The sequence below is a fragment of the Aulonocara sp. 'chitande type north' Nkhata Bay genome, linkage group LG20, assembly GCF_057382095.1.
Source record: "Aulonocara sp. 'chitande type north' Nkhata Bay isolate Kocher_YH1m ecotype deep benthic linkage group LG20, A_spYH_male_GT1.1, whole genome shotgun sequence".
In the NCBI taxonomy this organism is placed as follows: domain Eukaryota; kingdom Metazoa; phylum Chordata; class Actinopteri; order Cichliformes; family Cichlidae; genus Aulonocara; species Aulonocara sp. 'chitande type north' Nkhata Bay.
In genome coordinates, this window is record NC_141363.1 from 31,779,893 (window position 1) to 31,793,655 (window position 13,763).

The 13,763-nt window shown below is 38.9% G+C and overlaps 2 protein-coding genes across 11 annotated transcripts; both read right to left on the bottom strand.

Moving 5' to 3' along the window:
* Positions 1-1,014: 1,014 nt before the first annotated feature.
* Positions 1,015-6,932, bottom strand: LOC147305978 (cytosolic sulfotransferase 2-like). Of its 6 annotated transcripts, none has more exons than XM_086276572.1 (9): positions 6,124-6,932; positions 5,318-5,412; positions 4,666-4,804; positions 4,409-4,537; positions 3,926-4,026; positions 3,193-3,319; positions 2,994-3,091; positions 1,862-2,036; positions 1,015-1,755 (listed from the first exon to the last, which is right to left on the bottom strand). In XM_086276572.1, exons 1-9 carry the CDS (start codon positions 6,200-6,202, stop codon positions 1,643-1,645), a joined length of 1,056 nt encoding a protein of 351 aa, XP_086132698.1. In that variant the 5' UTR covers positions 6,203-6,932; the 3' UTR covers positions 1,015-1,642. The 6 variants fall into 6 exon arrangements, with proteins under 6 accessions (XP_086132698.1, XP_086132704.1, XP_086132699.1 ...); XM_086276578.1 differs by having other exon boundaries at positions 6,281-6,641; XM_086276573.1 differs by having other exon boundaries at positions 5,318-5,419; positions 6,281-6,641.
* Positions 6,933-9,046: 2,114 nt separating this feature from the next.
* On the bottom strand, positions 9,047-13,369 carry LOC147305979 (cytosolic sulfotransferase 3-like). Of its 5 annotated transcripts, none has more exons than XM_086276568.1 (8): positions 13,258-13,369; positions 11,463-11,601; positions 11,032-11,160; positions 10,836-10,936; positions 10,626-10,752; positions 10,440-10,537; positions 9,441-9,615; positions 9,049-9,334 (listed from the first exon to the last, which is right to left on the bottom strand). In XM_086276568.1, exons 2-8 carry the CDS (start codon positions 11,599-11,601, stop codon positions 9,222-9,224), a joined length of 882 nt encoding a protein of 293 aa, XP_086132694.1. In that variant the 5' UTR covers positions 13,258-13,369; the 3' UTR covers positions 9,049-9,221. The 5 variants fall into 5 exon arrangements, with proteins under 5 accessions (XP_086132692.1, XP_086132694.1, XP_086132697.1 ...); XM_086276571.1 differs by having other exon boundaries at positions 11,463-11,619; positions 13,258-13,279; XM_086276569.1 differs by lacking the exon at positions 13,258-13,369 and adding an exon at positions 13,008-13,186 and having other exon boundaries at positions 11,463-11,619.
* Positions 13,370-13,763: the final 394 nt, after the last annotated feature.

Sequence of the window (13,763 nt, forward strand, 5' to 3'; positions counted from 1 at the left end):
GTTCTGTTGCACATCACACAATCAGCTGGTCGTGTTTCCTTGTTTTAACTAAATAAACTGTAAATACATCTCACTTCAGTGGCTGTGACTATTTCAAAATACATTTGTTTTCAGGAGTTACATGCACAGACTTTATAAGCAGACCACTTTAGCATTAACTACCCACCAATAACAAGTTGGATGACTACTGTCCTGTAATAAATACTAATTTCCAACAAGTAATATCAAATTGTGACTTGTGAAATCCCAGGATAGTTTTTTACCTTTTCTCAGTAAAGTGGATCATGTTTGTTTTGGTTTTCTTTCTTTTTTTCTTCGTCTAAAGGAGCTTAATTTCCACTTGACACTGACAGTGGTTTTCAGAAGTGTCCCTAAGATCACAGTCATCTACTTTCAGTGCTCTTTCAGCAGCTTGAAGATCTTAACCAAGTATTTAAATCTCTTAATGTACCGTACCACAGGTTATGAAATCCCTAAAACAGAATTGTAAAACTATTTACATGAAGTTTTCACAAAGTGGGGAACTTCTACTGACTTTAATTTTGAAATGTCTGGCCTCACTGTGGCCCTCCTCCAGTTGCCCCTTTCCTGTTTTTCAGCTGAAAGGACATCTCAGCTGAGCTTTCTTTAAAAGGAGGTCATTACTTTCCACAAACACCAGGGGGCATCGCTCTTTCACTTTTGGAGCTGAAGTGAAAGAGGAAGGCTTACATCTATTCCCTGAATCTGATGTTATTTATCTGTGTTCATAAATCTCCAACAGCATTGGCTAAAACGCAGTGCCAAATGATGCCAGAACCGGCACTGTTTCCTTGTTTCACTTCCTTGGGTTTTTGACAGATGACACACCTTCACATGTCCAGCTTCTTCAGATTTGTTAAAGACACATGGCGCACTCTCCTGAGATATAACTAGTGTTCATTTGAAGACTTGGTAGATTCAGCTAAAGAAATTGACTACATAGGTGTTTGCGTGCATAAAAGAAGAGGCTCCTAGTAACAAAGTGCCAACAGATACAATTTCTAATCGGTTCTTTAATAAGTTATCTGTACACAAAAGACTGGTTTATCCCTTGAGTTAGATGGCTTTTTAATACTTGAATAATTCACAAACACACAAACACATTCCTCAGTAGCTGATGTCCAATAAAATACTTCCAGAAAGACAACAGAACTACTGCTCAAGATCTCTTCAAAATTACAAGATGGTCTGGCTGCTTGGAAGCGAAACATAAAGAAAATAAGGGGTCACATCACTGGAAACTCATAGAATCAAAGAATCAAATTAAACACGTGGTTTAACATCGAGAGAAAGGTAATCTGCCTCACCGTGGTGGGACGGTGTGGTGAGAAAATTAAAAGGTTACAGTCTGAAACCTGCTGTGTCACGGGACTCTTATACCATAGCTACGTCTAAGGACAAAATTTCTGCTTATGAGCAAAGAGGTCACAGTGTGTTTTTAGAGAGAGAGAGAGAGAGAGAGAGAGATTCTTAATAAAGATTTGTTTTAATGATCTGATTTGTACACATCAGCATCACAATATAAGGAAATTGTGTTTTTTTTTTAACTTATAATTTGATTATTTGTTAAATATTTAATCACATATTACTTCTGAGGACTATATTACACCCAGCCAGGACTCTAAATTTCAAAGCGAAACTTTAAATCAGGATACTTCATCTTCTTCTTGTAGTCTTCATCAAACTGCTCATTCTGGGCCACAGTGAAGTGGTTCTTCCAGTCACCAACTTTCCCTGGAGAAAGGAAAATATTTAGAATAAATAAATAAATTTGATTAAACGAATGAAAAATGGAGCACACACTGCTATACATATAAAGAAAAAAATGTTGCAGTTGTACCTTTTCTCATGAAAGGAGAAACCTCTTGGTTCATCACTGGAACTGTGGAATAGTTGGTCATCTTGTTTTGCTTCATGCTGTCAAACGTCACACTGGTTATGACTCTTTCCTTCTCTTCAGCTGAAGCAGAAATACCAAGGAAGGAACACAGTCGGTCTATTTCCTGTCCACAGTCCTGTTCACAAAAATATTGAAAATATTTCTTACTCTTAAAGGAACCCCAACGATTGTTTTCGTCCCTCGGGTCTGTAGTTCTATATTCATCACTGTGGATTTGGTGTTTAAGAAAAGAAAAAATAAATCTGTTATTTATAGAGAGTCATTCTGAATTAAAAGAAGTCATTGGTGTCTTTGTGGAAAAGATATTTACTTGCATCCTCTTCAGGGAGTAACATGAGAAGACTGATACAGTGATGGCCCAAATATACACTTCTTTTCTACTGCTTTAATAAGTTTAATTCATGCTACTACTTGTACAGGAAATACTGTTACATCTTTTGTGTGCATTTCCACTTAACAAAAAGCTCTTATTTTCTGTCATTCACACTAATGGAAGAAACACAGCCTCAAACTTCAGACACAACTAAAACAGTTTCTTTGAAGCAGTGCATGAGCGCAGTGATGGATGCACGCTTATTCAAATAGCTGGGTACTACAATAAACTGTAGTTGTGATTTTGTGCTGTATAAATAAAATCGAATTGAAATTAAAGTGGATGCAGCTGATCTTTCAGAGTCTGTTGTAGCTCCTTGTTCTATTTTTTTGACTTTTGTCGTCTAAAGATAATTTTTCTCATGTAACATCAAAAAAATGGATCATGCGGTTTTATTTAAAAGCACTCAGTGACAAATTTGTGACACGCACAAGGTGTGCCAACTAGTTTCCTGCTTCTGTTATCATCTAACTCCTTCCAGGAACAGAGTTCAGCGTGTCTCGGCTTGGCGTCTTTACAGATAGCACCTGTTGTGTTTTGTTTTTTCAAACCACTACATTTATAACTAGAAACATTATTGAAGGCTTTTAAACATATCCTCTAAGAGATATGAACAATTAAAACATGTAAATGGAAAGAGTCAAGACAATTTTAAACATGAAGAACAAATGTTACACATGTTAGCCCAACTCACCGCACCTCAATCAAATCTTCATAGAACATGTAGTGAAGATTTGAATAACTTTGTTTCTTCTCCCACCAGCTGTTCACATGGTCATACCATGATCCGAAAACCCCTGAGGCCACAGAACAATACACAAAGTAATATTAGTAAGTATACAGACAGGAAATTAGATCGCATTGTGATTCTTTTACATTAAAACTAAACTGAACTCACTCTTTCCTTCCATGAAATCCTGCAGAAAGGTGCTCCATTCTCCTGCTTCTGGCTGAGCATTGTTCATCCGATTAAAGTGGTAAAAGGACACTGCATTGTCCTTTGGATTGCGGGCCACATATACTATCTACAGAAAGAGACAACACAATAATCTCAGGGTTTCATGAATTGCAAATTTCAATGGCTTCCAGGCAAGGCAAGCAGCTGTTTGGGGCCCCAAGTCAGTGGGAGCACTCACAGGGGTGACACACTTTAAATTAAAGCAGTGGCAATTCAGCAGAGAGAGTAAGATCGATCTGACCTCCCTAACGTTCCCCCACTTCGCTCCATTCATTCCTACTACAGCTTGAATCATTAAATTTGACAAAACCTAATGACAACAATCGAAGCTATTCATATAAAATCAAATATAAATAAAATATAATCCAAAATAACTAAATGATGCTAACTTAGCCTCAACTATGGGGGAGAGTCCCAGCAGCATCACACCATTTTTTTTTTTGCTTTCTCTGACACTAAAACCCAGTTTTCTCCACTGGCAGAGTAACCTGGTGTTTCCAGCTCTTCTGGCTATGATGTGACTGAACTGAGTGTGCGACTCTTTTATTGGTGTCACATTACTTATAACATAATTTATAAAATAACAGTGATAAATGCTTAGTTGGAAGGGCGTCCTGAGTCTTTTTGCATAAATCTCCACTGCTGGCTGTGGGTGTTTGTGCATGGCTTTTACCCTGCTGCCCTGCTCCCAGAACGACTTGGGCATAAACTGGACTGGTAGATGACTCTTAATGAGACGAGGAGTGGTGGGAAGTTTGTCCGCCATTTCTGCACCTGAGTGATAAGAAGGATTAGTTTGCGATTGATAACATGCAACATTAGACTTATTTAGATAGCACAGAACAATAAAACCGATTGCCTAAAAAATTCTAAGGTGTTTCTGAGATGTTCTGATTCACCTAACACATTTACACACTAATAAAACTGCTACATTTTAGGAGCTTTTACATTTTGTAGCTTCCTTTTCAGCATTTGGCAGAGAAAGATGCATGCAAACAAACAGAATGCAACAGGTTGAACCTGTTTTCAGCACAGTTTCTAGAAACTGGTGACTTGCAATAATCCTCTGAATGAACTGAGTACACGGACATAAACTTGGTACCTAGCGCTTTTTATTCTGGCGTATTTTAAATTCAGAGTGGCAACATAGTTCAACCTATAAGCATAGGAGGTACGCAGAGCTCCAGGAAGGGCACTCGTTCATGAAGAGGGAGGGATGTCTGACGGTCTGGACCCATGTGCCCAAAATACAGAAGATCTAGCATGTAAGAGACCCACGTGGTTCCTGCAGTTGAAATGAATAAATGTTGTTAAGCTGTAAACCTATCAACTCAGACACCAACAGGAAATTGTTTATGAAAAAAATGTATTATGATTACATAAGCTACACATGATTAAATAACACATCAGTACCTGCTTTAGGGTAAGTAGCAATGACAATATCATCTGGTCTTGCTTTGAAGTTCTGTATGTTATCCCAGTTGTCAGTGAAAATCTTGGTCATGGAGACTCCATGGAAGTCATATAGTTTTGGCCGAGGTTGCATCTCCATCTGTGGAAATTACTTGCCTTTAAAATCCTATATGGGTCACATTTTTTATACATTTTTCCTGCCTACATACTGTTCATTTCTCCCATTTTTAATTTACTCCATGACATCATATGTCGTGAAATGTACAAAATAATCTATTATTACTAATTAAATCTTAGATGGGACTTGAAAACACGTGTGTGTGTGTGTGTGTGTGTGTGTGTGTGTGTGTGTGTGTGTGTGTGTGTGTGTATAAATAAATACAGCATATTTATTGTTGGCAGCCAGTGTTTATGAAGCTTTGATGGTCGCTTACATGTATAAACGGAATCTCAGCAGTGACTCAGGCACTTAGTGAATGAGCTTAACATTTTCTTTGTAAAAGCTGAACTAACTTTAGCAGCATGTTAGAAAAATATATTTGTTTTCATTTACTGATATGCCAAATAAAAAGTTTTGCACATTTTAAAACGTGCACAGCTGACAGCTTGGTGTGTTTGTTCGTAAACATTACTTAAAGGACTCCACACTCACCCTGATGATTAGTATTACACTTGGGCTGGATCCGGATCTCCCAGAAGTCTGCTTGTTGCGTAACACTCGCTGTAGCACACACGCTGCACAGCGTCCTGAAATCTGCGTAGAATTACGCAGACTGTTGTACCCTTACATTCATACTGAGCCTGACAGTTCAAATATGAACACATGCACCAGTGATATAAAGTCACATGATTGGGGTTAAATAAGTTCATCCAAACTTGCCAGTAAAAATATCAAACAGGAAAAACAAGAAGTTTGATTGTTTTGCTGTGCTATGCATCCTGATACTGGTTTTCTGCCATGTTTTCGGCTCGCTGTTTTTTCTCAATCGCTGATTGGCTATAAATATTAACCACATTTTGTATAAGGCTTGAAAAAGCAGAACAAGAGCTTTCTCTTTCCCTCCCCCCTCGCTCTCTCTCATCTCCACCAGCACAGCGTTAATTTGCAGCTGCTGTTGCAGTGCTGGTTATTGTTACTTGGATCCGGATATCTTGTTTATGGTTTTGGTTCTTTTTGTTTAATTTTGCTAATAGTAGTTTGGGGATTAATGTAGAATCCCGATCGCCAAGTGTCTGGTTGGTTAATGATCTTTCCCTTTTGTTTGTTTATGCCCCAGCCTCCCATCTCGGTCTTTTTATGTAATTATTTTTCTACTATTAAATATTTGTTGAACTATAAAAGCGCGCTGGCATCTCATATGTTAGGTCCCCCTGAGCCATGGCTTCAGGGATCATAACATGTTGCACGAAAGATAAAATACAATAATGACTGGGATAAAATGTAAATATATATATCACCAATCAACACAGCCACGAGGGGGCCACAAGCCAGAGTACTCCCAGTGCCGGTGTTCCCCGTCACAAATTGCACCCCCATCTTCGGTCGGGAAGGGCATCCGGCGTAAAACCTTTGCCAAATCAAACATGATGATCATCAATTATGAGATTTCCATACCGGATCGGTCGGGCCCAGGTTAACGACGACCACTTCCAGTGGTGTTGGTTACCAGGGTGCCGGCGGAAGCTATGTTACTATTGACCGAAGACAAAAGAAGAGCAGAGGGGGAAGGCGTGTTCAGAGGCAGCGAGAGAAAGAGAGGCAGGAATGCGGAGATGAAAGTAGGGACTTTAAATGTCGGGACTATAACTGGTTAAGGAAGAGAGCTGGATGATGTGATGGAGAGAAGGAAGGTAGATACTGTGTGCACACGAGACCAGATGGAATCAAGGCGAGGAGCACTGGAGGTGGATTCAAGCTGCTCTACCATGGTGTAGATAGGAAGAGAAATGGAGTAGGAGTAATGTTGAAGGAAGAGTACATGAATAGTGTTGCAGAGGAGAAGAAGAAAGTGTCAGACAGGATCATAAGTTTGAAGCTGGAAATTGAAGGCATGATGTTGAATGTTGTCAATGTGTATGCCTCACAGGCTGGATGATAGAAGAGAAAGAGGAATTCTGGAGTACGCTGGATGACTAAGCTTGATAACTGGAGCAGACGTCAATGGATATGTAAGTGAAGAGAGCAGGGGTAAAGAGAATGACAGATGGTGGCGGATATTGTGAAAAGGAAGGAAATGGCTATGGTAAACACATATTTCAGGAAGAGGGAGGGACACGGGATAACATATAAGAGTGGACACAGACTATATCGTAAGCATAAGGTGAAATCTGAAAGAGAAAGCTGTCTGCAAGGTGGTGACAAGGATAATGTAGCTAGGCAGTACTGGATATGGAAATTAAGATAAGGAAGCAAGTGAAGGTCAGAGGCAAGGGTGTTGAAGAAGAAGGAATGTTGTGCAGAGTTCAGGGAGGAGTTGAGACAGGCTCTGGGTAGTAGAGAAGAGTTATCACATAACTGGGAAAGGACAGCTGAAGTTTTAAGGACAGAAGAAAGAAGGCAAGGACACTTGGTGGAGGAATGAAGACGTTCAGGAAAGTATTCAAAGGTAGAGTTTAATGAAGCAAAAATGGGGTAAGTATAGAGATGAAGAAAGTAGTCAGGAGTACTGGGAGGCTAAGTGTATGGTTAAGGTGAGAAAAGGGGGAGAGAGGTGACAAAGGAAGAGAAAGAGGCCTGTAGCGAGCTGTAAGTGAGACTGGACAGGCAAAGAGATTGAACTGGAAAGGATGTGCAGCGGGTTAGGTTGATTAAGGATAGAGATGGAAATGTACTACTGAGTTAAGCTAGTGTGCTGAGAAGATGGAAGGAGGATTTTGAGGAGCTTCCAAAGGATAAGTCAGGAGGAAGTGAGGGCAGCCCTAAAAAGAATGAAAAGTGGAAAGGCAGGTGGTCCAGATGACATACCTGTGGAGGTGTGGAGAAGTCTAGGACTTTTTAATCAGATTGTTTAACAAATATCTTGGAGAATGAGAGTCACTTGAGGAATGGAGCAGAAGTGTACTTTACCACTTTTAAAGCACAAAGGTGATGTGCAGAGCTGTAGTAACTACAGAGAGATAAAGTTAATGAGTCATAGCATTAAGATATGTGAAATAACTGTGAATCTAAGTCAAGAACAAAGGAGATGATCAATGAGCAGCTATATAGCTTCATGCTGAGACAGAGCACTGCAGATGTTTCTCTTCAGGGTGTTGATAGAGAAGTGTAGAAAAACATGCAGAAGGACTTTCACTGTGTCTTTATGGATCTGGAAACAGCATTTAATATGGTGCCAAGAGAGGAACTGTGGTACTAAATGAGAAAGTCAGGAGTGACAGAGAAGTATGTGACATTTATGAGGACATTGAGATAGTAGTGAGCAGTGGAGCTGGAGTGACAGTTAGGATTAAGGCAGGGGTGGGATTACATCAGGGATCACCTCTCAGTCCCTTCTTGTTTGTAGTGGTCATGGGACTGAAAGCTGAACTGCTGACAGATGAGGTTATATGTGAGTCTTCATGGACTATGATATGATCTGTAGGGAGAATAGGGAGGAGGTAGAAGAGAGCCTGGGGGAGGTGGAGGTATGCTCTGGAGAGAAGAGGAAATATAGTCAACAGAAGCAACCAGTAGAATACTGTGAATGAGAGGGAGACACGTGGGCAAGTTTAAATACATGGGGTCAATCATCCAAAGGAAAGGATGGTATAAAGAGAGATGAAGAGTTTCACAGGTGATTTGTGACAGAAGGATAACAACAAGACTATGATGTATAGTTTGATGTTAGTGGCATCACAAAAAGAAGATTTGAGGCTGTGGTTGGTTAGAGAGGAAAAGCTGAGATTCTTTGGATATGTGCAGAGGAGGGATAGTGGATATGTTGGGCAGAGGATGTTGAATGTGAAGCTGGGCAGGGCAGGATGAAAAGAGGAAGACCACAGAGAGGATTCATGGATGTTGAGAAGGAGGACATTGCTACAGTTCTACTTCGTAGAAAGACAAAGCTTCGTCATAAGTTCACCGTATGTCTCGAGAGAAAGTTAAGCTCGATGGTTAAAGTTTAATTTCAGTCACAATCATTGTTTATGGTCTGATTTATGTCTATGAGCATAACATTGTGGATACATGGCCTCCACTAAGTCTTTATGTTATATAGTTGTATAGTTATGTTGATAAAATTAAAAATGTATTCCTTGACACAAATATCACATCAGAGCTCCATCATGCCCATCCATATTTCATAAAGACACAGTCTGTGTATTTCTTGTTCAGAGCCCTGTTCATATTAAAGAGTTTCATCATCAAAAGGCTGTGGCCCAAGTAGAAGAGACATACTGGTGATTTTTTTTAATTCTTTATTATTCTGGTTAAACCTCAGTGTCAATGAATTGTTTTTCATGTTTTGTTATTTATATGCATCTGCATCACAGTGGAAGAAAATTACATAAATCAAGTATAACATTTGATTTTTCTTAACTTACATCAGATCAGAACTCCATCATGCCCAGCTGGGGCTTTAAATTTCACAGCGAAACTTTAAATCAGGATTCTTCATCTTCTTCTTGTAGTCTTCATCAAACTGCTCATTCTGGGCCACAGTGAAGTGGTTCTTCCAGTCACCAACTTTCCCTGGAGAAGGAGAACATTCAGAGTATTTGATTAACCTAATGATAAATGGAGCACACACTGATATAGATATAGAGGAAAAAAAATGTTGCCCAGCAGGAAGTTGTACCTTTTCTCATGAAAGGAGACACCTTGTGGTTCATCACTGGAACTGAAGTATAGTTGGTCATCTTGTTTTGTTTCATGCTGTCAAACGTCACACTGGCTCTGACTCTTTCCTTCTCTTCAGGTGATGGAGACAAACCAAGGAAGGAACACAGTCGGTCTATTTCTTGCTCAGAGTCCTGTTCACATTAAAATTAGATATGATTTTTTTCTACCCTTTTGTGTTTCCTAAATTTCAGAACCTTTAGATTAGCATGCAATAAATTAATTTACTTTATCTGTGGTTTAGTAATGTTGATAATAGATAAATACTCACATGTAGCACATTCATAAATGTTTAAACTTTTGGTAATAAGTCTACAAGGTTTACAACAAATCATTGATCCAATACAGTCCACACAGACGGTTAGCATCTCAGGCTAAAAACTGATATGTTGCCAGGAACACAAGAGGAAAAATCTTGCTGGCTGACTGGCCAGGTCCCACATTTTAGTGTGCATATGTGTATGCTGAGTGGGGATTTCCCCTTCACATAGCAGAGATGTTTGCTGGATGAGGATTTGGTGGAAAATAGTGTGTTCTCTATTTGTTACTTATGCATCAAAAAGGATTCAATTAACAAAATATACTGGACATGGTTTAGAGAAATTTTTGCAATCAGTGAATTTCAGAGATACCAAACATTATAAAGTCTTCACGAGTCATAGCTTTTTTTCTTTGTACACCCATCTGCAGCTCTGGCTGGCTTTTCTTGCACTGTGGAATTAAAATGCACACCACCCAGTGCTCGAAGAACGAATAAAATACAGCCTGGTTTGAGAAATATTACCACGTATCATCAGAAAAATGTAGTAATTGGATTAGAATATTGATGCATGTCATTTTTAGACAGTATTTCTGAGTTGAACTGAGAGTTTGGTTTGGCATCTTCTAAAAGGCGCGTGATGATTAAACAAAGTGTTAGAGCTCAGTTGGAAATGGTACACATGTTAGCCCAGCTCACCTCAATCAAATCTTCATAGAACATGTAGTGGAGATTTGAATAACTTTGCTTCTTCTCCCACCAGTCGTTCACATGGTCATACCAGGATCCAAAAACCCCTGAAGCCACAGAACAATACACAAAGGAATGTTTATACAGGAAATGAAATAGTGTGGTCTCTTTGCTGTAAAACCACACTGAACTCACTCTTTCCCTCCATGAAACCCTGCAGATAGCTGCTCCAGTCTCCTGGTTCTGGCTGGATAAGGTTCATGCGGTCAAAGTGGAAATAGGACACTGCATTGTCCTTTGCATTGCGGGCCACATAGACCACCTACAGAAAGAGATAAAACTAATTTATGGTCTGGGAGTTTCATAAATCACATATCTGTGTGGCTATGGGTGTATGTGCAAGACCTTGCAGCGCTGCTCCCAGAAGGACTTTGGTACAAACTGGACTGGTAGATGAGTTTTAATGAGACGAGGAGTGGTGGGAAGCTTGTCTGCCAGGTCTGCACCTGAATTATCAGGAGGATTAGATACCACAGGTTAATATACTAAACATTGTAATTGTCTGATGTATTTTAAAGTGACAGTGGACACGTGATTCAACCTGAAGGTAGAGGAGGTGCGCAGATCTCCAGGAAGGGAACTCTGTCATGAACAGGGATGGATGTCTGACGGTCTGGACTCATGTTCCCAAAATACAGAAGATCTAGGATGTAAGAGACCCACGTGGTTCCTGAGGTTGAAATGGACAAAATGTTTTGTGTTTAGCTGTAAACATACAGTGGCTTCCAAAAGTATTCGGCCCCCTTGAACTTTTCCACATTTTGTCACATTACAGCCACAAACATGAATCAATTTTATTGGAATTCCGCGTGAAAGACCAACACAAAGTGGTGCACACGTGAGAAGTGGAACGAAAATCATACATGATTCCAAACATTTTTTACAAATAAATAACTGAAAAGTGGGGTGTGTGCACACACAAAAAAATACTATGACTACATAAGCTCCATACTTTTATATACAGATCAGTACCTGCTTTAGGGTAAGTTGCGATAAGAATATCATCCGGTCTTGCTTTGAAGTTCTGTACATTGTCCCAATTGTCAGTGAAGATGTTGGTCATGGAGACTCCATTGAAGTCAAACAGTTGTGGGCGAGGTGGCAGCTCCATCTGTGAGAATGATTTGCCCTTAAAATCAAAGTGTATGTCGTGTTTTCTCCAGTCCTTACTTGTGCAACAACATAAAGCTATGCTTAAAACATTTTTAACAACTGCGTAGGCTGACTTCTCCCCCCACAGATCAGAAGTGATATTTTTAACTTCCATCGGTCTAGAAAACATGATGCATTTTTGTTCCATAAGAGAGGCACTGGAAGTTAAAAAAAAAGGTCCTTGGGAACTGTCCACATTTAAAAAACTGTTTGTGGGTCTTTGATTGAAATAACAGATTATCTGCAAAAGTAAATCCTTAAATCTGTATTATTTTTAACGGCCAGCAGAGGGAGGTTTTTGGCAGAAAGTGGCACGATAGCACAGAAGTGTAAAAGAAAATCACTCTAATCCTAATATATGCCTTCATTTAACACTTTATGTTATAAAAAAAAAAAAAATTTAAACAGTATATGCTTCATGCTGTGGACTATTGACTGATTATCATCATGCAGTGGCAGATGTAGCTCTAGCTTGTGACCTCAGGTTTTAAACATCAGAGGTGATGAACAAAATGCTAAACTGGAATTTGCATGTTAAAGGCACCTCTGATATACATTTAATGGCTGTGATTCAGTTTAAAGATCAGTTTAAGGATCAGAATCACATCCAGTTTCTCGTTTTAATAACAGATCTCATAATCTGATAAAGTGTAAATCCCAGTGTTAGAGTTTGCTAATCTAAGATTCTGGAGCTGCTGTTTCTGCTTGATCCTGCACCACTAATCAGCTCTACAGTAATTATACCTGTAAGTTCACCAACACCACCTTTGCCACTTTAACCTTTGTGACTGCAGTGTTACTGCTTTTTAGTTTTTATGTTTTTACTAGGACTGCTCCTGCCTCAGCCTTCTGTTGGTTTGCTCACGTGGTTTTGTGTTGCTTTAAACTAACTTAACATTATTTTGAAATTGTGAATATTGGGCATATTGACATGATGCAAGATGGTATAACGAGTCATCAGTAAAATTAAACTAGTAATTGCAATAAAAAAAAATCAGTAGTTAATGTAATAATAATTATTAATTAGTTGATGATTTTAGGGTTAACAGAGATTTATAAAAAATAATAAATAAATAATAAATAACAGCTTGCCATACAACCAGAGGTCAAAGTACACACTGCAGCATTGGTAAAACTGAGAAACACAAGAATTACAACATTTTCCTTTCAGCTGTGTTCACCAACCACACTAAGCAAGACACATGGTGAAATTTAAAGAATAACTTAATTAATATTCAAATTAAATAAAAAAAAAAGAGATAATAAACATTTATATTTATTTTGTTTTCTAGATAAAATAACTTGTATATAAAGTAAAAACCACAGATTTATTGTTGGGGACTAAACATCCTGAAGCTTGCTTACCTTCTTGCGTTACTCCTGCTGACTGACATAATCTTGAAATTGTGAACAAGAGGCGTGACTCGCCGGTTTAACCATTAATTTCAGCAATGACTCAGACATATAGTGAGTGAGCATGAAGTTAGAAAAGTTTGATTTTTCTGGCCATTTACGCCAAACAAAAACAAAAAAGCACCACAGTTTTAAAAGATACACATCTTTCAGTCTAGCATGTTTGTTCTAGTGAATATTACTTGATGTACTACACACTCACCAAGCTGAGTATTTCTGTACTGCGGTTGGGTCTGGATCTTCCAGAAGAAAGAAATCTGTTTGTTGCACAACGTTCACTTAAACACACTGCACAACTTCCTTAGATTTGTGTCTGTGAGTATTGCTGTTCAAACATGAACACAATAGTATACAGTGAGATCAGACCAAAGAAAAAAGCAACCAAACCTGTATGAGTGCACAGGTCTTATGAAAGGCAACACAGTCTGGTTCATTGTTTGGAAGGTGGAGTAGTCGGTCATTTTGTTTTGATTTATATTGTCTAAGGTCACACCGGCTCTGGCTGTTTTCTTTTTCTTCAGCTTATGGAGACAAATCAAGGAAGGAACACAGTCCGCCTATTCTTTCGCCACAGTCCCGTTCACATTGAAAAGTTTCAGCATCAGCCTTGTTTTGAAGAAGTGCAAGAGAGGTTTTCATTATATTTTAAAAGGCTGTATGTAATTATTCTGAACATCCCAACATAACAATAAGAAGATGAGAAGACTG

What these genes read in the sequence shown, in the direction of transcription:
- LOC147305978 (XM_086276572.1), bottom strand. Translation starts at nt 6,202, where the DNA reads ATGGGGGTGCAATTTGTGACGGGGAACACCGGCACTGGGAGTACTCTG. An exon ending in CGTACCTCCTATGCTTATAG is followed by an intron (nt 4,027 to 4,408) that starts GTTGAACTATGT and finishes CTTATCACTCAG; the next exon opens with GTGCAGAAATGGCGGACAAA. An exon ending in GGATTTCATGGAAGGAAAGA is followed by an intron (nt 3,092 to 3,192) that starts GTGAGTTCAGTT and finishes CTGTGGCCTCAG; the next exon opens with GGGTTTTCGGATCATGGTAT.
- LOC147305979 (XM_086276566.1), bottom strand. Translation starts at nt 11,790, where the DNA reads ATGGAACAAAAATGCATCATGTTTTCTAGACCGATGGAAGTTAAAAAT. An exon ending in GGGTTTCATGGAGGGAAAGA is followed by an intron (nt 10,538 to 10,625) that starts GTGAGTTCAGTG and finishes CTGTGGCTTCAG; the next exon opens with GGGTTTTTGGATCCTGGTAT. An exon ending in GTCTCCTTTCATGAGAAAAG is followed by an intron (nt 9,335 to 9,440) that starts GTACAACTTCCT and finishes CTCCTTCTCCAG; the next exon opens with GGAAAGTTGGTGACTGGAAG.